At 44.7% G+C, this 23815-nt stretch overlaps 8 protein-coding genes across 10 annotated transcripts; 3 read left to right on the forward strand and 5 right to left on the reverse strand.

The window, feature by feature from the left end:
- Nucleotides 1–270: 270 nt before the first annotated feature.
- BCIN_02g01770 (hypothetical protein) lies at nt 271–1891 on the reverse strand. Its single transcript, XM_024691157.1, has 2 exons — nt 1139–1891; nt 271–1057 (listed from the first exon to the last, which is right to left on the reverse strand). The coding sequence occupies exons 1-2, from the start codon at nt 1756–1758 to the stop codon at nt 604–606; spliced, it is 1074 nt and encodes a 357-aa protein (XP_024546927.1). The 5' UTR covers nt 1759–1891; the 3' UTR covers nt 271–603.
- A 539-nt stretch (nt 1892–2430) lies between these two features.
- Nucleotides 2431–3530, reverse strand: BCIN_02g01780 (hypothetical protein). Its single transcript, XM_001558891.2, has one exon. The coding sequence runs from the start codon at nt 3428–3430 to the stop codon at nt 2609–2611; it is 822 nt and encodes a 273-aa protein (XP_001558941.1). The 5' UTR covers nt 3431–3530; the 3' UTR covers nt 2431–2608.
- Nucleotides 3531–8189: 4659 nt separating this feature from the next.
- On the reverse strand, nt 8190–10441 carry BctubB. The gene is made up of 5 exons (XM_024691158.1): nt 10160–10441; nt 9935–9993; nt 9561–9870; nt 9003–9505; nt 8190–8954 (listed from the first exon to the last, which is right to left on the reverse strand). Exons 1-5 carry the CDS (start codon nt 10172–10174, stop codon nt 8471–8473), a joined length of 1371 nt encoding a protein of 456 aa, XP_024546928.1. The 5' UTR covers nt 10175–10441; the 3' UTR covers nt 8190–8470.
- Nucleotides 10442–11176: 735 nt separating this feature from the next.
- Nucleotides 11177–15376, reverse strand: BCIN_02g01800 (hypothetical protein). 3 transcript variants are annotated; one of them, XM_024691160.1, is made up of 4 exons: nt 15193–15376; nt 14338–14718; nt 12190–14210; nt 11228–12138 (listed from the first exon to the last, which is right to left on the reverse strand). In XM_024691160.1, exons 1-4 carry the CDS (start codon nt 15338–15340, stop codon nt 11557–11559), a joined length of 3132 nt encoding a protein of 1043 aa, XP_024546929.1. In that variant the 5' UTR covers nt 15341–15376; the 3' UTR covers nt 11228–11556. The 3 variants fall into 3 exon arrangements, with proteins under 3 accessions (XP_001558938.1, XP_024546929.1, XP_024546930.1); XM_024691159.1 differs by having other exon boundaries at nt 14338–14721; XM_001558888.2 differs by having other exon boundaries at nt 11177–12138; nt 14338–15376.
- Nucleotides 15377–15859: 483 nt separating this feature from the next.
- BCIN_02g01810 (hypothetical protein) lies at nt 15860–17758 on the forward strand. Its single transcript, XM_001558887.2, has 3 exons — nt 15860–16462; nt 16612–16813; nt 16945–17758. Exons 1-3 carry the CDS (start codon nt 16351–16353, stop codon nt 17234–17236), a joined length of 606 nt encoding a protein of 201 aa, XP_001558937.1. The 5' UTR covers nt 15860–16350; the 3' UTR covers nt 17237–17758.
- A 386-nt stretch (nt 17759–18144) lies between these two features.
- Nucleotides 18145–20725, reverse strand: Bcort1. The gene is made up of 2 exons (XM_001558886.2): nt 19607–20725; nt 18145–19555 (listed from the first exon to the last, which is right to left on the reverse strand). Exons 1-2 carry the CDS (start codon nt 19712–19714, stop codon nt 18656–18658), a joined length of 1008 nt encoding a protein of 335 aa, XP_001558936.1. The 5' UTR covers nt 19715–20725; the 3' UTR covers nt 18145–18655.
- Nucleotides 20726–20834: 109 nt separating this feature from the next.
- Bccgr1 lies at nt 20835–21992 on the forward strand. Its single transcript, XM_001558885.2, has 3 exons — nt 20835–21168; nt 21240–21385; nt 21435–21992. The coding sequence occupies exons 1-3, from the start codon at nt 21096–21098 to the stop codon at nt 21573–21575; spliced, it is 360 nt and encodes a 119-aa protein (XP_001558935.1). The 5' UTR covers nt 20835–21095; the 3' UTR covers nt 21576–21992.
- A 116-nt stretch (nt 21993–22108) lies between these two features.
- On the forward strand, nt 22109–23811 carry BCIN_02g01840 (hypothetical protein). Its single transcript, XM_001558884.2, has 2 exons — nt 22109–22553; nt 22604–23811. Exons 1-2 carry the CDS (start codon nt 22168–22170, stop codon nt 23268–23270), a joined length of 1053 nt encoding a protein of 350 aa, XP_001558934.1. The 5' UTR covers nt 22109–22167; the 3' UTR covers nt 23271–23811.
- Nucleotides 23812–23815: the final 4 nt, after the last annotated feature.

The raw sequence follows: 23815 nt of genomic DNA on the forward strand, positions 1-23815 counted from the left end.
TGAGTCGAACACGCGACATCCAGATTACAATGAACAATTACAGTCTGACGTCATAAACCAACTAGACGACCGAGAGTGATAATCGAGTGAACTCGATCAGGTCGGGATACCACTGAGCCATGAATGATTCAGTGATTGTTGTGGAGTGTAATAAGGTTGAACACTATATACTCATAAGAACGTACTAATAATATTCAAAGTCCAATCCTTCCCAACACACACCCAGGATAACTTCTTTATGCACTTCGACGCTTTTTATCTTTTTCCTTTTGGTATCACTGTACAATATTTACATTTTTGTTCTGTTATTGGGCGGAAGTTCTTCTTTGGTTCGTTCCATATTGAAGTGAAGGTATCTCAAATGTTCAAGCTATGCGTTCTGAAAAAACAACAGTCAAGTGGCATCCAGAAAGCAAACGATTCTCAGTATTTGATAAGTGTCAATGTATCTCATAATCGCGCAATGTTATACCTATCTCTCATTTTCTCTTTCTATCAAACATTCCATAACAGTCAAAGTCGCTGCCATCTCATTCAATTCATCAACATACAAGTGTATTTCACAGTCACCACATGCCTGCATGTCATGATTCATGATTCCCATCATCCAACCCTCCCAAACCTCTTCACCAATTCCCCCCTCCCCAAACCCAGCAACCCCAACCTCCTTAATCCCCTCCCCTCCTCAAAATAATCCCTCCCCACCACCATCCCCGCCAACTCCACCACCGCTCTAACCTTCTCCGCCTTGACCCCCAGCCCCTCCGCCAGCACCAACCACGGCACCAGCAAATCCGGCACATCCTCCGCAATAAACCTATTCTCCATTTCACTCGGCGCTTGCAGTCCATTATGCGGTTCCGATTTTCTCGCCAGCTCAACTAAATCTGTAAAATGCTGATCATAGCATTTATTCGAAACGTCCAGGACAGAATCGAGTTTAAATCCTAACTCACTCCCAATCTGAAGACGCACAGCATCAATTGCTTGAATAACATTGGCTACTGAGCGTGTAAGTCCTTCTTTATAAAGAAAGAAGGATCCAGGACTTTCAATGCTAGGTAGTTTTAGTTCTTTTTTCTAGCCTCCTCACATTCATACTACACAAAAGCATGTTAGAAAAGAACAACAAACTCACCGGCCAGCATTCATCAACATCATAACCGGATGAAACACGCCATTGATATTCCCCAAACAAACCTCCACCACATTCTCACACCAACATAACTCCATCGGGAAAATCCCCCTAATCTCCTCCCTCAACCCCCCATCTATCCTCCCCAACGCCGCAATAGAAAATCGGCTCTTCCTCCCCGACACAGACAACTTCCCTCCACTTATCCTACACGAATAAGGCGATAAATTCGTCTCCAACACACACTTCACCTTCATATCCCCAATCGCCTCCCGGAAAACAAGCGAGAACAAATTCCCCGGAATAGCGATAATCGTATGAGCCTCCAACTCAAAAGTGCGCAATTCATTCACGATTGTTTCCTGGCCCGTAGAAGGAACCGTCAGAATTAGAAACTTCGAAAACGAAACCGCATCGTGGATATCATATGTGAGTTTGGGATTTGCAGAATCAATAGATGTGTGAGAATAGAGCTCGAGTTTGCCATTGCAGAGGATGGAAGAGGAGTGTGAGCTATGCAACGGATGAGAATATATCAGGACATTTGTGCCGTTGTGGGAGAGATCGGCTGCGAGTGCGAGGCCGGCGGGACCGGCGCCGAGAATGGAAACTCGCTGTTGCATGGTGTCATATAATCGAGATGTAATGTAATGCAATATGATATGATGTGATGCGATGCTAAGATAGAATTGCAGAACATACAAGAGTATATATCTAAGCAAGATATCTATTCCAGAAAATTGAACCGAAAAATCCAAAATCCCGCACGAAGAAAACAAAACCACAAAACCCATATATACACAACCCTTCTTTCCATACATCATCCATCATCCATCTCCCCATATCTCTCTCACAACCAACATCCCTTCTCCACATGAGCACATTTGATCTATTTACTAACATCAGGGGCGTGCTCACCTGCAGCTCGGCTCGTCGGTTAAACAGTATCTGTGTTGCTGAAGACTCGGCAATCAGTCTTCCTTCAAAAGCTCCTGTAATATCGATGATTATCTGCGGGTCGAAGATTATATGCTCCAAATGCCTCTATTCCCTGTAAGTACTGAAGCCACGCATGGAAGTTGCTACGATGTATGCAGCATAGCACATATTGCGTTAGGGGTATACGTATACGTACATGTATATTCTATTTTATGGGAAATGGAAAATCGGAGAGGAAAGATCTGCTTGTAAGAAAGTATGCGGAGATTTCAAGTTCGGGATGCTCTTTCCTGCTCAGTGAAAGTTACACGTGCGAATCTGTTTCAAAGAATAGTTTTTACTTGATGAAGTGGTTTTGTGGATACATTAGATCGATTCATGAGTATATTTTACAGGTCTCTGATACTGAATCGTAGAATACCTATACTCGTGCGCACGTTATGTGATAAATACCACATTATATGTCAAGGTTAATGTTAATATTCAAGTGTATATCCAAAAAAAAAAACCCCCTAGAATTCGCAAATCCCACGATCAAGAAGCGACAAACCCTTCTCTTGGCTCCCCCTTAACAGCAACCGTAACCAACAACTCCATCTCCATCCTAATTCCATGCACTCCCGTAACCCCCTCCCACTCCTTCAACATTTCCCTCCTCGCACTCTCCCTCATTTCCTCCGGAATCCCACCATAAGTCTTTCCCGACGAACTAGCATCCAACCACCTCAGCATCTCCTCCCCATCCCTCGCCTCTTTGACAATTTTATTCACCCCCACATCCCAGCTCTCAAACCCCGCGTTCCCCAACATCTCTTCCATCTCCATCCTCTTCACAAACCTCGGCGCACTCTCCCTCTCCCCCACAAACTTCACATAGGGTTCCCTCCCCAAAACCTCCCTCTTGATCCTCTCATGAACCGCCTCGAAATCCCCCGAGCCCCCCGAAACCCCCAACTTCCCCCCTCTCTTCAACACCCGAAAGCATTCCCTCAGCGCCTCCTGCTGCTCTACAACCCAATGAAACGTACTATTCATAAACACCGCATCGAAACTCTCATTTCCGAATCGTGCGAGATCTTCCGCGATGCCTTCGTAGAAAGAGAGACTCGGATGATTTTTGTAAGTCGAGAGAGCGAGCCCGATACGGGAAGAACTGGGATCGATACCGATTACTTTTGCCGAGGGGAGCAGCGAGGATATATGCGCGGTGAGATTACCGGGTCCGCACCCGATATCTAGGATTTGTGTGTTGGGGGTATTAGTGAGGGCGAGTTTTTGGAGGAGATATAAGCCTGCTTTAAATTGGGTGTCGTTGACGAGGGTGTAGCCCTTTGCTAATTCGGAGGTTTCGGCCATGATTGGTATGTTTGACTTTCTTGTATTTTTCCGTCGGTTCTCTGGAATATTTATGTATTATTCTACAAGATTATATCTTTAGTTGAAATCTCATAATTCCATTTTTCACATGGTAATCAACTAGCATGCAGGTATTTGAATAAAATGCAGGAGCCCAAATTGAACATGAGCCAGTACGAGCGTTTTTGAGCACATTATAGCAAGATAACCGAATGTGGAAGGAAGCCAAGAAGCGGGTTCAGGGGTCCGCAGCACGACTTCGCTTCTGAAATGATGCGGAAAAGGGACGAGAAGAGTTTTGAAAAATGCGAGGACTTGATGACGAAAAATTAATCTGTTTAATTCGGGCAATTCGGGCCGTGTTTATCATCGGACTAGATTACGCTTAAGATAGTCGAGTGTTTCAACAAAACATAATCCAAGTCATCATCACATCCACAAACCCTTCTAAACTCAATCTCGCCATACAATTCCTCTCCAAACATTAAAGTACTCTAAAGAAGTAGGAAAAACCCTCCATCATCTAATCCCACAACCTTCAAAAAGAAAAAAACAGAACCCCAACCCCAACCCCAACCCCTACCCCTACCCTTACCAAACAAGCTTCTCCTCCAGCAAATCAACCCCAAACCCCCTCGCCACACCCCCCACAACTTCCCTTCTCGCCTCATCCGCCATACCACCAGGCCCACACACCAGCACAGCTGTCTGCTGTTATTTTTCCACCATATCCCCTATCACACCTGCTATATCCATATTCCCCATTTTCACTCCCGATGTATCTGACCTCGAAATCTCCTTGCTATTTCCTCCACACCAATTGACTCCCCATTCTGTCTCAATCCCGTACACCAAAAATGTAATTCCACAACACCCAAGACGCCATTAACATCCCCCCCCCCCCGAAACTTCTCCTGAACATGCTCGATAAGAGCCATCTCTCAAGCAGACCAAGCGAGTATAAAACATTTCGCCTTCCTCACAATCTCACTCTTTAATCTCTCTAAACTCTCGCTTCCTTCTCTTCCATTCCCAAAGTTCCCGTTGCTGTATTCTTGGATAAAGCCAAGAGCATTAGTAAAACCGATTCTACCCACAATACAAAGAATCGTATCCGCAACCAACGACAGCTGAACAGTTTCTCGATGACCCGCACCAAGACCTCCGCTATAGATGGAAGTTTTCATGCCCGCATTAGATCGCTAGGTTAATAGAAGTTTGCGAAGAGCAGACGTCATGCCTCTATGTGAACGAACGAGGAATTGAATGGATGCGCGAGTTTGCGAGTAGTCTTGTGATTGCTTTGCTATATCTTGTCCTCCCCATTCCGTCACAATTGATACTCTTCTATTAGCTCCTTTTCCTCCTAGAAAAACATCAGAAGCTGAGAGACTAGAAGAGACATACGATTGCCATATCCCCTCTTTTCTCCACCCCGCAATACTAAAAGGATGACTTTCCAAAGCCCTCCCCAATTCAGTAATATAGAGAAAAGTATGTTGTCCCGGTCCAAATCCCCACTCCAATCTTGAAAAAAAAAACAGTAATTTGCATGATATCACCACCTGGGATCTTTTCTACAAACCCTATTGAATTACCCAAGCGATTAGAATAAAATACGCGAAATAATCTGGCGAAATGATCTGCAGACCAAAAAGCAAAACAGATGTAAAGTCATACTTGGTATTGTGCGTGGAAAACGTGATCTGGGTGTCATGTAACATCTTAAGCCTATATTTATAGTTTCTCTTTCTGTAAACTTGAGAAGAGAATCGATATTCCACTCTTCTACTTGATCCTCTACGTTTGTATACTTTGCCCAAATATGCTATCTCATCTCGTTATTACTATATAATGATTAATTCCATTTACTATACATAGCTGTTTAGATTGACTACAATGTATGTGAAGGTTTTTATTGTGTGACCTCTACCATCTTCTACACTTTCACAGTATCCGAGGATATATCCGAAATGAACCACTATACGATAGCAACACCCAACCAGCGTAAGAAAAACGAGAGCGATATGGGCTAGAAGAAAGATTTCACAGAACTTGATGCGGAAGGGAAGAACGGAGAAGGCGATTACTAATGAAAGTGCTATTGTTGCAATAATTCCACACTACAATAGAAGATGTTAGTAAACCCGAGTCTAAAGTTGACAATTTTCCCGTTTTTCGGGATTTTTCTTGTTCTCCCGTAAATGCACAGAACGAACCCAAACACTTAACAGGAAAACGACAAAACAACGAACATACATACATAAAAAAGGTTCTGCCGCATCCGCAGCATAAGCCGTTTCTCCGCCACTCCCGGTTCAAAAAACTCCATAGTATAACAAATCGAATGAACCACAGCTTGCAAAACGGCCAGTCTCGCCGTCCAATGATGCAACGTCAAAAAAGTCATTCGACTCCATCCCGTCAAAGCGATCAAGATGTTATTCCTCCCCGCGAACAAAATAGAAATGCTAATGTTGACGAAACCTGAAGTACCCGTTCGATTTTCCACATATTCGCAGAGTTCGAATTGAGGGGATGCGAAGAAGGTATTAGGCGAGAAAGAGCGAAAGGAAATGGAAGAGAGAACCACGGTGAAGACAACGTAGATGCCGATGGAGATGCTGAGTGCTCTGCTTGGCAAGCAACCGACATTGCCAGGTAAAGGTCCGAGATGTCGAGAACCAAATAGAGCAGTAAGGAATATATCTTATTGAAGGTTGGACCGGAAACCGAGCTGTTCACTCGTTTCTGAAATGCAGGAAATAAAGCTCCAGTCTGTGCCAAGATTCCACTTCCGATGCAGATGCCAATAATTGTGAGATAAAGAATCACCCTACATTGATTGATGAGTACACAGTCTCGAAAAAGATATAGACTAATGGAAGTAAAGGATAGAAAACTTACGAGTATCTCGCGAATTCTTTCTCCGTACCATGAGTTGCATAATACGTATTTTTATTCACCAAACTAGTGAAATTTAACCAAATCGCATCTTCCGCCAATCCAACCATCGGAGCCATAGCACGTAGACCCCCTTGAAAAGTTGTACTTGAAGCGCCCGCAGCTACTTGTGTGCTAAAACATTTGGCTTGCTTCTCTGTGCTATTTTCATCGGCGTCACAATTTTATCGAATAAAGCATGCCATTGTTTGTAACCATGGCATATTCGTAGCGTGGCACTCATCACTAGCCATTAACTCCATAGCCGTAATTTTAGGCATCGACACATCCATGGATGAAACATCATCTTTTCCAAAGGCGGTACAACTCAGCTGAAGTGCGGATAAAGAATCCTGACATGCTTGACAACAAAGGTTTTGGAACATCGTGAGACCAAAGCCAATCATGCCGTTGTCAGCGACGGCGACATGGCAGATACCGAGAACAAGCAGAAAGATAAACATAATGGTGCTAGCCATAATGTAGCTCCCCGCTCTTCAATTGAATGAGCGATTAATACTTTCAACTTTCTTCAGAAGTTCAGAGATCAATACCGTGTGAACGCAGTGAATGACTTCAATTCAATGACTACTTCAGTAAAACTCTAAGCGAATGCTAAAGAGATTAGCTCTTTCAATAGGCTTATATAAGACCTAATACTTCCTGTACATCGCTAGCTCTTTAGACAGAATACAATATAGACAATTAGGACCTACAATACGTCTTTCGTACGCTCCTCAAACCAACAAATACCGACGAAAGCGAAAGCGAAAGCAAAAAAGCAAAGGCAAGATATGCACCGCCAACTCCAAGTATTCTATGAAGTATAACATGAACGCCACAAGCTGCTTCCCAAAGCCGGACATACCAGAGAGCGTCACACAATAGAGGGCGAGCTACCTTGAACAGCCACCTCAACCCCCCCCTCCGATTCCATGAATTAATCCGAAGTCGGTACAATAATTAGCAATAGCCCAACAATATTCCATCGCAAGGCATTCCCACCTACACCAAGAAACCCATCCCAAACGATTAAACCCCCCCCCCCCCCCCCGCCCCCCCCCCAAAATGCGATTATCATTCTGCCAAACTACGATTATCATTCTGCCAAACTACGTTTTTCCGATCGATCCATTTCTGGCTGTTTCGAAGTAGCAAGTAACAACGGGACGACAGCGAGATTGAGTAAGTTTTCCAGACGACCATTGCAGAAACCACTCGTCTCATTTCGAGAGCTCTCCTTCAATAAACGAATCATCTACAAACCCCTTCACCCCAAAAAACAGCCGAAGCAAAATGCAACCCAACCAATTAACTAATAACCATCAACAACCCAACCCAATTATCCCCACCACCATTTCTAGCCTCACATCATATATTACATATTACAACTCAACGACCCATCACCCACCACCCACCAAATAATCAAAACATCCACTTCCAAACCCCCCCCCCCCCCCCTCCCCCAAAAAGATCATCACATCAACATTTCGCGACTCCTTCCAATGTGATGGAATGATGGATGTAGAACATTTACTTTCCATGCGACTAACTAACTAACTGTACTGTTATGCCAGAAGTCATACTTATGATTGTCACACAGTTACAATACTCATTATTCTAGTTCAAATCAAGGTGTGGAAACGAATACAGAAGAAGGATGATCTAGTGCTCTATAATAAGCGAGTAATTGAATGTCTTGAATGGTAGATAGTTGTATTGATAGACGACAAACGAGGCAATACTTAATACCTCGGAAACACACACCTAGTAGTGCTTGGAGCCCAGAACTACTCAGTCAAGATCAATTCAAAGTTCCCGCACAGCGCACTACATGATTTTTGAAATCACTTGTGTCATGGAGAATCATATTTATATTGCATATCGACTATTCATAATATCATCTAGCAAGCTAAAATATCTCTTCTCATCTCATCTCTCATTTCCCAACAAGACACGCTCTATCTCATCCCTCCATTCATTTATCAACCTCACCGAATAATCAGACGCTCGTTTTCGGATATTCGCAGAACACAAACCACCCCATATGGATCAAAATGACGCAAAGCTCAAAATGTCATATACGGACTGAATAACTTAATACTCAGCCTCACCCTCTTCAGCATCAAAGCTGTCAGCAGCAACCTCTTCGTAATCCTTCTCCAATGCAGCCAAATCTTCTCTTGCTTCACTGAATTCTCCTTCTTCCATACCCTCACCAACGTACCAATGCACGAAAGCACGCTTGCTGTACATAAGATCGAACTTGTGATCCAATCTTGACCAAGCCTCGGCAATAGCGGTAGTGTTGGACAACATACTGACGGAACGATCGACTGAAGCAAGGGCACCATCGTTGGGTGCGGTAGATGGAACGGACATAGGCTTTTGGTAGTTGATTCCGAGCTTGAAACCAGTTGGACACCATTCGACGAGGTTGAAGGATGTCTTGGCCTTGAGGGAAGCGACAGCGGCGTTGCAATCACGGGGAACGACATCACCACGGTAGAGGAGGGCAACAGCCATGTATTTTCCGTTGCGGGGATCGCAGACAACCATTTGGTTGTTTGGCTCGAAACATCTACGTGAAATTAGTATAATATATCAACACTAAAGTAGAAAAACTTACTGGAGGGTCAATTCTTGAGTCTTGAAGCTCTCGTGGGAACTTCTAGCAGCAGAAATAACTGGAGCGTAACTGATCAATGGGTAATGAATTCTTGGGTAAGGAACCAAGTTAGTTTGGAACTCATTGAGATCGACGTTCAAAGCACCATCGAAACGAAGTGACGAGGTAATGGAGCTGACAACTTGAGCAATCAATCTGTTGAGATGCTCGAATGAAGGACGAGGAATGTCCAAGTTGCGACGGCAGATATCGTAAACAGCCTCGTTATCGACCAAGAAGGTACAGTCGGAGTTTTCGATGGTGCTGTGGGTGCTGAGAACAGCGTTATATGGCTCAACAACAGCGGTAGAAACTCTTGGGGCTGGGTAAACTGCGAATTCGAGCTTGGATTTCTTGCCGTAATCGGTGGAGAGACGCTCAAGCAAGAGAGATCCGAAACCAGAACCGGTTCCACCACCGAAAGAGTGGAAGATCAAGAAACCTTGGAGGGAAGAGCAGTTATCCTGGGGGCAGAAAATTAGCAGCGCCCATGAAACATCATGTAAAGTATTCCCTCACCAGAACGCGACGAATCTTGTCCAAAGTACCATCCAAGATCTCCTTTCCAATTGTGTAGTGACCACGAGCGTAGTTGTTGGCAGCATCCTCCTTTCCACTGATCAAAAGTTCGGGGTGGAAGAGGGATCTGTAATCACCAGTTCGGATTTCGTCGATTGGAGATGGGTCGAGATCGACGAAGATGGATCGAGGTACGTATTTACCATTGCCGGTTTCAGTGAAGACTGTATCGAGTTCACCAGATTCGTGGACGGCCTTTGCCTCGGGGTCAGGACGACCATCTTGTAAGAGGCCATGCTCCAGAAGATATCTGAAAAAGAAGGAGATTAGTATACAACCGAGTATACTCGAGTCGAGGTATCTAATCCACTTACAACTCCCAAGCACTGTTACCAAGCTGAGTACCAGCTTGACCGATATGAAGGTGAAGAATCTATAATGAATGCTTTGTCAATTACCAATCATATCATTGCGACGCGAATACATTGAATCAGTAGACAGAGACGAGATATGCTACTCGAGGGAAGTAGTGAAGCAATTGGTGTGTGAGGGAGGCAGTGTAGTGCGTTGTTCAAGTCAGAATTGAATTGTTTATTTACCTCTCCGCGAGTCATCTTGAATTATCCTTTTCTCGAGTAAATGGGAATGGGCAATGGCAGAGAATGAGGGAAGAGAGTTAAGTTGAAGGTGTCGTCGTCGTTGAGCTATGGCAAAAGATGTTCCCTTTGCGCGATCTCTCTCAGCAATGCTGGTATTATTTGGGTGAAAGAGTGGATTTGCTGGCAAGTGTTCAAATTCGAATTTCGCAAAGTCCTCTTGGTTGATTTTGAATGTGGGGCCGTCTGTATAGGGAGATAACGCGGCGGTGTAAGTCGAGTTTCAGGGGGGAAAAACGATTATGAACCTGAGAATTTTGGCATTTGGACGTTTTGGGACAGCGCTAGAGCGGATTGGGGATATTTACCATGGGGTGATATCACGTGTTTTACATGTGTGCGTGTGTATATATATGTGTATGTATATGTATATATGTGTGTATATGTATATATATACACGTATAATTAGATACACAATATCAATATCAACATCAATATCAAGCATTATGCGTTCTCACTAGAACAATCCATCACATTGCAGTCCATTGTAATGCAATCCAAGGCAATCCAAGTATATACTACACATATTGAAGACTACCTACCTACCTATCCTGTTTATATACACATACAAGCAAGCACACACATAACATGTTCTCCTTCAACTACCCACTACACCCTCCTACTACCTCCCACTCACCCAACTCTTCCTCCAATCAAACTACAACTAACTACCTATACTATATAATCTTCCCCCCTTGCCCCCTTGCCCCCTACACCCGTTGCAATCTAATAATATGCTGTGCCGCAGATGGCATCTTCCAGTCCAAATCCCAATCGGTAAATCTTAATATTAAAATCGTAGGGATGTACAGTAATTTCATATGGCTTTGATCATCCCACTCGTCGAACCCATTCTGATGATTTGGGGTAAATCAATATTAATATCAAATCATCTTCACGCTCGAAGCTCAGATTATCTATCAATCAGAAGTCTTCACAACTCACCTCAATAGAAAAGAATAATTAATATGATTTTTGAAAACACCTCAATAAATGGCAATCATCTACACTGTTGCAAACTTATCTCATTAATTTTGAAGAATACAAGCATACGAAAGAGCCCATGTCCGTAATTTAGTATACATCAAAGAAGGGAAACAGCAAAAAAATCTCAATTGAAGAATGAAAGCTTTGGAAAATGCAAAGCAACTGTTCCTGCACAAACTGTGTTTTAACGCCATAAGGAAACTTTGAAAAAGCAAACGCACACTGCTACATTCCATTACCAAATTTTCTCCGTTGTCCCCAATCGGACATTTCATGGAAATCATTTACCATGAGCACCAGATATCAATTTTTTTGTCAACCACTTTAAACCACCCTAACCTCATTTCTCGAATTTAATAATTTAGCTCTCCGGATCCAGCTCCAGCAACAGCATCAAGATCTTCATAAGATTTCAAGCTTCTGCCGGCGGTTGCTTCACGGGGTCCGGTAGCTGTACCACTCGGCGCTGCTCCGTCACCCCATCGGTTATTAGCACTAACTCCCGGGAAACGGTGTGCTCCTCCACGACCGCCACGGTCGCCACCAGTGAGAGGGCTTAATCTACCAGCATTTGGATCCCCGCGGTTTTGATGATTCTGATTGGGTCGGCGATCATAAGGGCCAGTTCGATTATTTGTTTGATATCTACCAGCACCTCTTCTGATGGGACCTGGACCACGATTATCAGAGCCACTAACCCATCCCATGGGTGATTGAACAGCATGTCCGGCAAGGAATGGCGGGAAACCGGTAGAAGGCGCGAAGCCTGTCATGGGATTGATTCCATTCATTCCAAAGTTTTGAAGATTGAAACCTCGTGGAGTACCCGCTGGCATATGGCCATTGGCAGGAGGGAAATGCCCATTGCTATTGGCATCTGATCTCGATGGAGCGATGTGTGCAGGATCAAGAACATAGGTATTGACCAGATCGAACTACACATGGATTAGCTTAGGTCGTTGTCAAGGGTAGAAATAATAACTTACATCAGACTTAATGCTTTCCAGCCACTCAGGATGCCTCTTTTCGACGTGCTTCTTCCAAAAATGCTCTTCCTTGAACAATTTGGTACATTCTGGAACTCTGCATCTGAATTTGTGGTCATCTTCTTGCTTCACGAATTTGACCAGCTCTTCCTTCAGAGCTTCTTCAGTTGGCTTTCCACCCAATTTTCGCACATCCACATTGTCCGGATCCAGAATTTGCATAATCTTATCCTCAAACGTTCTGACCCAATTGAAAGCGCGTTGAAGTTGTTGTTCTGCTTTGGAAATATTGTTTCGGGGATTAATTTTGCGCTCACCATCCGGAGAAGAGGGATCCATATCCATCTTGTCCTCAACTTTGACCTTTCCTGGGAATACATCTCCTAATGCACTAGCGCGAGCAGCTGCTTTAGCAGAAGTAGTGAGAGTATTACGTGGTCGTCTGAGATGTCCTCCAGGGCACTTTCGAGTGAGTTCATGGATCGAGTCACTCTCGAAAACGCAGAAGAAGCAAAAGTTGAAGACACGTCTCAGATACTCAACCATGAGATCAAGCTGCTTCTTCTTAACGAGAAGTTCATCGTCGTCGACGTCCTCGAAATCGAAAGCACCTTCCTCTTCTTCCTCCCCTTCCTCCATCTCCTCGAAATCTTCACCTTCATCCATTGCTTCGTCAAGACCAAGTCCATTTTTCGATGTCTTGCCTTTCTTTGGAGTAGGGGCTGTGACCGGTGGCTGAAGACGACCTTGATTCTTTAAATCATCTACTTTCTCCTCAATCTTTAATACAGCATTGAAGTCTGAACCAAAATCTTCTTCGAATTTGCTGACCAGGCGGGTGGCCAAATCGAGATCCTTTTCGATACGTTCGGGAGCGGAGAACAGATCCCACAGTGCTTTCTTACGTGGGAGGTTGGGAGGTACATGGACACCGACATGGCAGGTGAAATCCCCTCTGACTTCATCCTTGACGGTCTTTCCATTGATAGCCTCGAGCGCCTTTTGGGCAGTGGTGAGTGGAACTGCTGGTTCCGCAGGGACATCACCCTCCTCCTCATCATCTTTGATTTCAGGTCGATCGAGAATGGGAGCCGAATCAGGTGCAGGGTGAAGCATAACCCAGCCAATTCTATGGTAACGCTTGCTTGGGTTTGGATCACTCAAACTAAGCCACTTGAAACCGCCTTCATCCTCGCCCAAATGCTCCTTGCAAAAAGATTCGAGATTTGAACGGCTAACATGTGGCGCAATCGTCTTGATGAGCAATGTAGGCTGGAAAGCATTCTCGTCTCGGATATCACCGCCTCTAGATGGAACCAGGTCACCAACACCAAGAACTTCGTTGGCCGCGGTTGTTTCTCCCTCTTCCTTCTCAATGATTCCGCCCGTTCCGTTACTTTCGCTCTTTGGGATGCCTTCTAAAGAATACTCATCAAAAGTCCCGGATTCGAGATCTTGTTCCCATTGGCTGTAGTTGCCGCGGCGAAACTCATTGACTTGTAGGCGTAGAGCGTCTCGCATCTCAGGTACGTATCTTTCCATGAACCACTGTTCACCTTTGTGCTCCTGTACAAAGGTACGTGCCATCCTGGCCTGGAGCTCTTCTTTATACGCGTCATAAGCAACTTGGATGCGACCCTTTTCAGTATCGCGGTCTTCTTCGCGAGGCCTGAAGATTTCACCACGCTTGTGACATCTGATGCGCTCCTTTTCTTCCTTGATCTTTTCGTTTGTACGCCACCATTCTCCATAGTACGAAAAGCCTACCTGAAAAGGTAGGATGACTGGATCCGCAAGTGGGTTTACAGTAATTGGAGGAGGGGGACCTGAATCTTGACCAGGTACCCATCGATCAATATTGGCTGGAGCCGGTGAAGCAACTCGTCTTCGGTCCTCGCGGTCTCTCGATGATCGGTAATCATGTTCTCTCTCTCTTGTTCTACCAACAGGTTCATAACGGTCTACTGGAGATCTGGAGCGGTCGCGGTCGCGTGTGTTTCGACGTTGTCTATCACCACCGACTAAAGGAACAACTATGTAAGCAGGAGAGCAAATAAAAGAAGGATGTCAACTCAGGAGATATCATGCATCCTTGTAACGAAGCATTGAGAGGTGAAATCATTAAGATAAGAAAAAGATGCGACATACCAGGAGATCTGCCGCGGTGAAAAGATTCACGGTCGCGGTCAGGTCTGGCACCTCTAAAACCATCGTCGCGTTCAATCTTAACACTTCTGAAGCCATCATCGCGCCCCGCCCAATTTGTTCTTTCAGTTGGTGAACGAGCGAGCGGTGGCTCTCTACTGTAATTTCCGTAGCCGTCCATGATGTAATTGGTGCCGCCCAAAATTACTCCACCTTTGCCCTTCTTTCGATATTCAGGTAATGGACCGGTCGGCCGTTCTGGTAGGACAGTTTCGTTATCAGAGACTCTTTTGACGAAATCGAAGTAGGTAATCGGCTCTTGTCGATTGCGATTGTCAAGTGACACCTGGTGATTGTCGGGAGGAGGTGTTGACAACGAAGCTACTGCTGTTTGATAACATGATTGCCCGTTAGAGGATTGTTCAAAAATGTAATAGAATCAACAAGTGCATGTTTGAATGGGGGAAGTAAAAATGCGACGTTCAACAGGGAGACAAGAGGCAGAAGAGGCAGAGTAGAGAAAAGAAGATTAAAAAAGTTCAGTGCCTATAGATGGCAAGATAAAAAACGACGACAACTTGTTGTTGTTGATGGATGGATATGCGAATTCGGAATTGATTTTGATGTGATGTGATATGATGTGATATTATCAACTTGATTTGCTTTCAAGATAGACTTTGAATGAATCGATCAAGAAGAAGAAGAGGAAGAAGAAAAGCAATTGCTGTAGATGTTATCGCAATGATAATGATGGGGGCAGAAGAAGGATTCTGGGTGCGATGGTGTTGTGGTGTTTTTTCATTTTCTTTTGGAGGGAGACAAAAGTGTAAGAAGAGTAGAAGAATAGGACTGACGAACAAGATTCAGATATGATCAACGGTTGTTTTGAAGAAATCTCCTCTACCAAATCAATATTGGATAGATGGTGTTGTTGATTAATAAAGGGCAGTGTCGGAGGATTGGATTCGGGCGACTGGTCAAAGGGAGCTCTCGCGCTTCTTGACATGCTTCCCTAGTAAGTAGGACATTGGACTAGCCGCGCGAGGAGTTGGCGTTGATCAGAAACTTTCCCCAAAGAGGGACTAGGGCAGGCAGCACAGTCCATATCGGAAGGAGACTAGCGGGGATCGCACTGGCGGAATTGGGGCTGCAAATGCGGCTTAGCTTGCTCGGCTAAGCACATGACACGACGGTGACGGCTCGTGATTGGCTCTAGGATCCAGAATATGTGGGCACGGCCGCAACGGGGAAGCTGTGTGACTAATGCAAAGACCGGCCCAGAGACCAATCATGTGACACTCTTCGTTGCACACCCACGATACGTGAAGCCACAGCCAATCGCTAGCACGGGTTCACGAGAACATGGTGGCAGCAAGGATTCCAAGCCAGGGGTGCACCAGAGCCAATCACATCCAATCCATTCCCGCAAGCAGCCAGATGCAGTTCTCCATATTGAGATCTTGTATGGAGTTCCTCGTGTGCGATACGACGTGCAAATTAATTGAACTCACCAAGCTCTGAGGTAGGTAGGTAGCATGGTAGGTGCCCAGCTCGAGCTCGGTAGTAGGTGCGAAGATCTCTATCATCATACTCGCACGAGCAGTTGCTATCTTGTTCCTCAGATCTCATTGAAGCACGGCTGTAATAAGTCGGGATATATACAATTACATATACACATATACATATACATATATATATATATATTTACACAGCATCTCGTTCGCCAGTAAATAAGCCAGCAAGCAATAAATAGCTACATGCAACCATCCCAATGTCCCCTTCCATTCCATTCCAATCCACTCCCACCCCTCAAACCGAGGTTTCGCAGCTTTCTCTCTCCACACACAAGTGCTGCTTTCGCATAACAAGCGGCGTACGTCATTGAGGGGATGAACTGATTTCTCCACCACCAAAGGATATAAAGACAACGTACACTCAATTCACACTCCCAGCTTCCTTTCACGTCGCCATCAACAACCCGCTCCATCATCCATCAGAAACCCCAATCCATCCACCATGACGACCTTCGTTCCCAGCTTAACGCTGCCGGCAGCCATATTTGCCAATCCAACTGCTTCGGTTCTCTTACCCGTTGCTCTTGGATCTGCAATTGGCTTCGCAGTTAGACGTAAGTATTGATCTTTTGCCGCTTCATTGTGGATTCATCTACAACGAGTGCATAGTTCCTAAATACCTGTTCCTCATGTATTCTAGACGAGATGATATACTATGTGAAGCCAGTTCCCCACTCAAGAAAATTACTAACACCCTCTCCAGCAAAAGAAACTCAAAAGACCTACATGGCACTTAAACAACCCCCTTTCCGCCCCCCTCCATACGTCTTCGGTCCAGCCTGGACTCTCCTCTACGGCCTCATGGGATACTCTGCCTACCGCGCCTACTCCACCGGATTATCTCCTCTAGCTTCGACCGAAAAACATCTCCTCTTCAAACAAGGTGCTACACTCTACACCATCCAGTAAGTGAAGCTCCCTCGGCATTCCCCAAAAGAAAAATACCCCCCTCCCCCCCCCCCCCTTTCCAACCATCATCAATCTATGAAAACTCCCCAAACCCCCGTCACTAACCCCTCATCTCCCTCTGCCACAGACTCGGCCTCAACCTCATCTGGATGCCCCTCTTCTTCTCTCTCAAACGCCCCATCCTCGCAACCGTCGACATCGTCGCCCTCACCGGAACCGTCTCCTACCTCACCTACATCTGGAGCCAAGTCGACTCCGTCGCCGCCTGGGCCCTCGCTCCCTACGTCGGCTGGCTCGGATTCGCCACATACCTCAGCGCCGGCGTCGGCTACTTAAACGACTGGAACATCAGCGACAAGGAAGTCGCGAAGAGTCCCAAGGGCAAGGGAACCAAGTACGTGGACGAGAAGGAAGAGTAAGGGATACATGTCACGAACGAGCACGCCTTGAAATCCCCAAACGCGTCCGTCATCGTCTCGAGAAAATCATCGCATATTCAACACGCTCCGATTCTATCACCAAACTCAGCTTTTCGCACGGTGTTGAATTAATCGTCTTCAGATAATATACCATAGCTTTTAATCATGAATTATTTCTTTTCCACAGTAACAACAATGCTGCGATATCCCCCATGCTACATACTCCATACCCCATGCTCCATGCTCTCTCTTTTGGCTTTTGATTATACACACACCGATGCATATGCATAAACCAATACACATCTCACTCGCCATATAACACTGAACTTGAACTCCACCTCGACTCATCTCGTGGATAACACGGGGAAGAAAAAGTACCCTCTTAATCAGGGATGTCATTGTTGTCTCGCTTACTCTTTCTACTTGGGTGTTATAACTACAACTTAGTTATTCTATTTGTCTATTTATTTATAATAATCTCAATTGATATATACACACATATATCTACTTCAATACACAATCATCTATAAGAATATATATACATACATACATTATATCCATATCTGCATCTACTTGAATGAATACACAACCATGTATAGATATATCCATATCCATATCCATATCCATCCATTCATCCACCCATCTAATAAATACATCTCACACAAATAAATAAATATCTAAATACCCAGCTAGATATATAGTATAAATACCACTTATTCCCATTCCAGTATCAAAATACTAGTATACCAACCAACCAACCAACCAACCAAACTTATCCACCTAGCTACCTATCCACCTACCCACCCGCTAATATTAGCTATACTAATAAAGAAAGCAAAAGCAAAGAAACAAACATCCACATATCACCATCACCATCACCAAACCAAAGCACATGAAATAAACGAACATCAAACACACAGAGAAATCCATTCAATCTAAACAAAATCACCTTTTCTCAAAACAAAGTTCCAAATTCTAAGTTCTATAATACCACGTTACTCCATGCTATCTCATCTGGTCCCGTCTATGATATATAAAAGTTGCAACGCTAAACCGACTTACTCAATTCTCGAGGTGTTTTTTTTTAACTCGACATCGTAGCTCTGAATCCTTCATGCTAATCAGAGATTTACCCGAGTTCGGCTTATCTCACTCTCACTCCTACCCCCTACTTTCCGAGTCAACCGAATGACTACACAGATCTATGATATAATACCCCTGAACGCCTCTCCAACGCCCGCCCCCAATAAAGTTTCAAGATTTTCATAACCGAAAGCCAAAATGACAGACCCGAGTTTGGTTTTTGTATATCCGGCCACCTAGTATAATAAAATGTGATGTGCAAAGTGGAAAGCGGCAAACGTTCCAATCCTATGTACATGCGCGTCGTGCCGTAAGTAATCAAATGGGGAATAAGTACTAAGAGAAATGGAAACGGCTCTTTAATCCATCATAAATCATGAATATGAATGCAGAGCTAGGTGCTGATCGCATAACCGTGATACCACAACCACGATACATGCCTTTCAGACCATGCTGTTTCCAAAGAAGAGCACCTTCTTGCATGAATGTGGTGCGTGGTGCTGTAGATGAAGTAGAGGCGGTTTGCATGCGAGATTTGATGGTGTCTGCGGGAAAGAAGAGAAAATTATAAGACATGCCTGCCGAGGCACCAGCGAGAGCTTGTTGCCAGAAAGGTAAAGGTGCTAGTTCAGTAGATAGAATGGAGGAAGAATTTTGGGGGGCATTTTTAGCGTTCAGCTTTCGAAACAAAGAAGTAACAGTCTCTTTGCTACCGAACCAGGCGGCGCATCCACCCGTTTCACGGATCAGAGTACCTAGCTGCCCGTTCCAAAATCCGCGAATACCTTGGTGGTGCCAAACCTCGCGAATAACGGATGAGACGGTTTTTGCAGCGACGGGAACTGAACCATTTGGCGTGGTCGCCGGAACTTGTATTTTGCATTTAACCAATTCAATGGGAGTGAGGATTAAAGATGTAAGGGCACCGGATAGTGCACCAGTCATCCACAATGCCTCCAGAGGAAGTGGTTGATCTCTCTTGTATATTCCAGCCTTGAGAAGCGCTTCTCTACTGGCTTGTTCCCAAACAAAAAGACTGCTAGTCTCTAGAGCAGCACCAACTAGTGGAGCACTAATGCCCCTATATAACCCCAAGAACCCGTCGCTGCGAATTGATTGTTTAAAACAATCGAGAGGTCCTGTATAACGTAATGGAAGATGATAGGGTTGTGATTGTAGTCGAACTTTCACTGTGTCAAAAGGATATTCGATATATTTCCCAGCCACTCCAGCAATCTATTCAATTGTTAATAATCATCCTGCCCAGCTTGTACGGGTGTAACATACGGAACCAAAGAGGCAATCCTCGACGGAATTCATTAGAGCCTCTCTTCCCTTGGATACTGCTTTCTGGGGTGTGTCGGGAGTGTATTCCGCTGTCATAGTTGCTGCCATTATGACTGGATCGTAGTTTTCTTATGCGAAAGCAAAGGGATATGTTTCCAGTAGAGTAAGAAACCGTTAACTGCTTATGTCAATGTGTGTATTCTTTGGGCTCGACTTTCTGCTACTTCTGTCGAGAAGTGAGTTCGAAAAGGCGAAAGGGGCTTTAGATCGCTCTTTATAAGTTGAGGAGACACGGCAGATTTGGGATTCCTTGTGCGCTGTGTGGATAACGAGGGTGCTGCTCCACGCTGCAAATGAATACCAGTTGCAAAATAAGAAGGAAACAGTTGATGTGCGTGGTTGTTTGCAAGATATCTGCAGTCTTCTACGGACAAGATTTTCTCTGCAACAATGGGTTGCGCCCAGGTCTCTCTTACTCTCTCGTAATTTATTGCCGTGAACTCGTAATATTATGAAATCAGAGTGCGGCCCACAAACGAAGAAGGAAGAATTGATCCCCAACAAGCCAACCACATTGCTAGAAGAACATGGTAGACAGTGTAGACCGGATGTGCCAAGGTAATAGATATATGCAGTGGCTCGAGAGTGGTACTAGTGGAGTTATTTCGAAGAGTTGAATGTCGTGGATAGGAAAGCGAAGTCCGATTATCGTAGTATCATCTTGGGAGGGCTGTCAACTTTCAAGAGAGGTGGGGGGGAGGATGGGGCTATTTTTTTATCAGATTGAAAATCTGCGAAAGTCTCCACAATCTAAATAACTTTTTCTTGCAGGTTGGCAGTCGGTTCCGGCCTGATGTTGCAAGAAAGCTGGGGATTTGAGAAACAAGACAAGATCAGTACGTGTGGACGGAGGGGAGGCGCCGGCGATGAAAAGGAAGGATAACAATCGTACATCTACCGGTGATCTGGTGAAGGACTTTGACTCGAGTGGAACGGATTGCGTTGTTTATATAGGTTTATACAGGTTTACATAGGTTTATATCATTTTATATACATTGCATCTACTAGGCAATCATGAAAAAAATGGCGCAAAGGATTCGGGCTGAAAGAGAAGAGTCCAGATGAGTTTAGCTTAGTCACTTTATTATTATTAGCACAATGTAATAACAAATTATAGATACGACCTAATTAACTTATAATACATACCTAGTACCTAGTGGGCAATAATGCATCCATCCATCCATCCATCCATACGGCTGATGCTGATAAGCAAGTCAATCACGCTTATCAGTAAGGTTAACGAGAAAAAAAAAGTTCCTGCATCGTACAGTAATTGATAATTTGTATGCTTGGATTTTGTATTTCCTATCGACGAATCATTTGGTATACGACGATCAATAACGCCCCAAAATAAATCCCTTAACCTTTGTCCTCACACACGAATATCCAGACCACTGCTCAATATCTGCTCAACATTTCATAGATCAAAATGTCAACAGAAGTGGCCCCTTCCGCTCCTGCACCTGAGTCGGCCGTCCTTCCACAAGGAATGCGCAAGAATGGTACGCATGCGCTCCAATGGATACTTCCCAATTCCTTCCCGGGTTTCACGTTTCTAACTCAAGATACTTAGGCAAACAATGGCATCCTGTGAAGAAAGCTTTCCGACCAAAGGCTGGAAATACCTCATATGAAAAGAGAAAGGCAAACGATGAGGCTGTAGCAGCCACCAAGGCCAAAGAAAAGGAGATGAAGGAGGAGAAAGAAGCTGCACGACAGGTCAGCGCCGCTTCAGCTCTATCTTGATCGAATCTAATCATTGTCACAGGCCCATATTACCAAAATCAAGGAGAAGCGCGCCAACAAAGAGGAGAGAGAACGATACGAGAAAATGGCCGAAAAGATGCATCAGAAGCGTGTTGACAGATTGAAGAGAAGAGAGAAGAGAAACAAGATGTTGAAGTCATGATAGATAATCTTCCTGGACGGAGTATGGCGCATGGAATAACTTGGAACACATTGAAAGCGTCGGTTGATATGGGTGGCATGGTTGATTTGCGCAAGTCACATATAGCACGTCGAGCGATATCCAGCTATTGACGGCATGACAGATGGCTACTGAAAGTCGGATACAGCAGCACAAACTAGGGCTATCTCCTATCATCGAGGACGAAGTCAATCCGGACTGAGCGAAGCTTCTTGGAGGAAGCTATGTATGATATTGCCCAAACAGAAACTTCAACAACGATTCAACAAGATTCAATCAGGAGTAAGGACCTCGGGTATATTAGCTATTTCAAATAGATGATAAATACTATCAGAAATAATCAAAGGACTCAGTTTTCCATTAAATCTCCTGCATTGATCTGATTAGCTTGTCCTTTCAACATCTGTACACAGTGCCTACACTTTATGAACGAATTTGTACGACGATGTGCCAACGGCCGCCCTATGGTTGCGCTAATGGTCACTAAATCTCGCCATACAAGCTTCATAGCACATGCATCCATGGGAATCTCAAGATGAAACGGAACAACATCTGATCACAAACTAAAAGAGTCATGTCTTCCAACGGCGAGGGATCCAAATATGTTTCTCCAAACAAATCTCGTCACCAAGTCACACGGTCGGTATCTGAGGTATCATCCCCTCCCCTGAAACCTCACCGATCTCATCGTCATCACCACCACCACCATCACCATCCACATATACATCGTCGAGACAAAGACGAAAAGTCATCTCAATCTACTTTGCAGAAGAGTCTCAGTCCATCCGGAGAATCAAAAAGTGACGGAGTTTCACCGGATGGGAGCCAGAATGGAAGTCAAAGGCCTAGCATCTTAGGTTCTGCTGTAGATGGTTTCGATTTGTTTAAGAACAACGAGAGAAGACCTCTAAGGGAGGGCGAACTCGAGGCTGAGAAACAAAAGGGCGCCATGATGGCCACGTTTGTCTTACTTGCCACCTCTACTCTTTTATACTAATGCGCTGAACTAGAGAATTGCGAAATACCTTGACGGATGTCAACGTCGTGGCGGACAATACTTCCCGACATTTAGATGCAACATACTATTCCGTCTTGGAGAAATTAGGGGATCTGCACAAGACGATTGGATCTCTTAAAGAGTTGGCGGCAATGACTAGACAGTTAAATGAGGATTTTAGCACAGAGGGAGAAGAGCTTGTCCAAGAAAGTCGAGCACAACTGGAAGGATTTGAAGAATTCGAAGCACAGGAACAAAAGATCAAAGCATTGGAGAAACGTGTGAAGGAAGGACGAAATACAATCAACACACTGAGTGGGCGGGTAGACGTTGTGAGAAAGCGCGTCAAAGGCTGGGAACAAGCAGAGGAAGAATGGCAAGACAAAACACGAAAGCGACTAAAGATGATGTGGATTCTGATGTCGATTTGCGCAGCCATTTTACTCTCCATCGTCGTTTTGGCATATATTCCTTCCAAAGGCCAAGGTCATGGGGCTGTGAGATTCAACATTTCTAATCCGACCGCGCTGAGAGAGTTGGAAAAGGCCAAAAATGAGACCATAAATATGCTGAAGCCTGCTCTCGATATATTGGAAAGTTCGACGCCTGGGAGTGAAGTCAACAAGGAAGCAGAGCAGTTGGCAGAGGACCCAAGACTTAAAGTACTCGACGAATTATAATTGATTGGCACAAAATGTACTCACAGGGGCTTACATCTCTCAGGCCAAGTCTCATTGTGAATAGTACCACTTTTCCAAGTATACTACGCCTTATGGGACCAAAAAATCAGTGGGTCGACGGTCCCATGACTGACGATATTGACATGCCGAGCAACCGGATGCTGGTAGATGTCAAAACCAACCAGGCAATCCATATAGCTACCCATCTTCTTCTGTAGCATGATTTTGTTGAACCTTACAGTTGCATGTCATGCAAATTAACCGCACGCAATAGGAGTGACGTTCATATGCACTGAGGTATTCGCAGGTCGTTTTGACGATTCGCGTATGTAGATACTAGGTAGATGGGTAGACGGGCGAATGCCGAGATGATTGTACAAGGTTCACGTCCAATGAGATTTGGAAGAAAATGCTTTACCCTTCCCAGCCTTGGAATCCCTCTCGCGCTGTGCATTCGATGCAGTCTATGGATTCTAGAATGGTGGCATGGTGCCGTGGGCCGTGGACCGGCACACGATAGACATCAATCGTCATTTCCACAAGCC

The sequence above is a fragment of the Botrytis cinerea genome, chromosome 2 (genome assembly GCF_000143535.2).
Source record: "Botrytis cinerea B05.10 chromosome 2, complete sequence".
NCBI lineage: Eukaryota > Fungi > Ascomycota > Leotiomycetes > Helotiales > Sclerotiniaceae > Botrytis > Botrytis cinerea.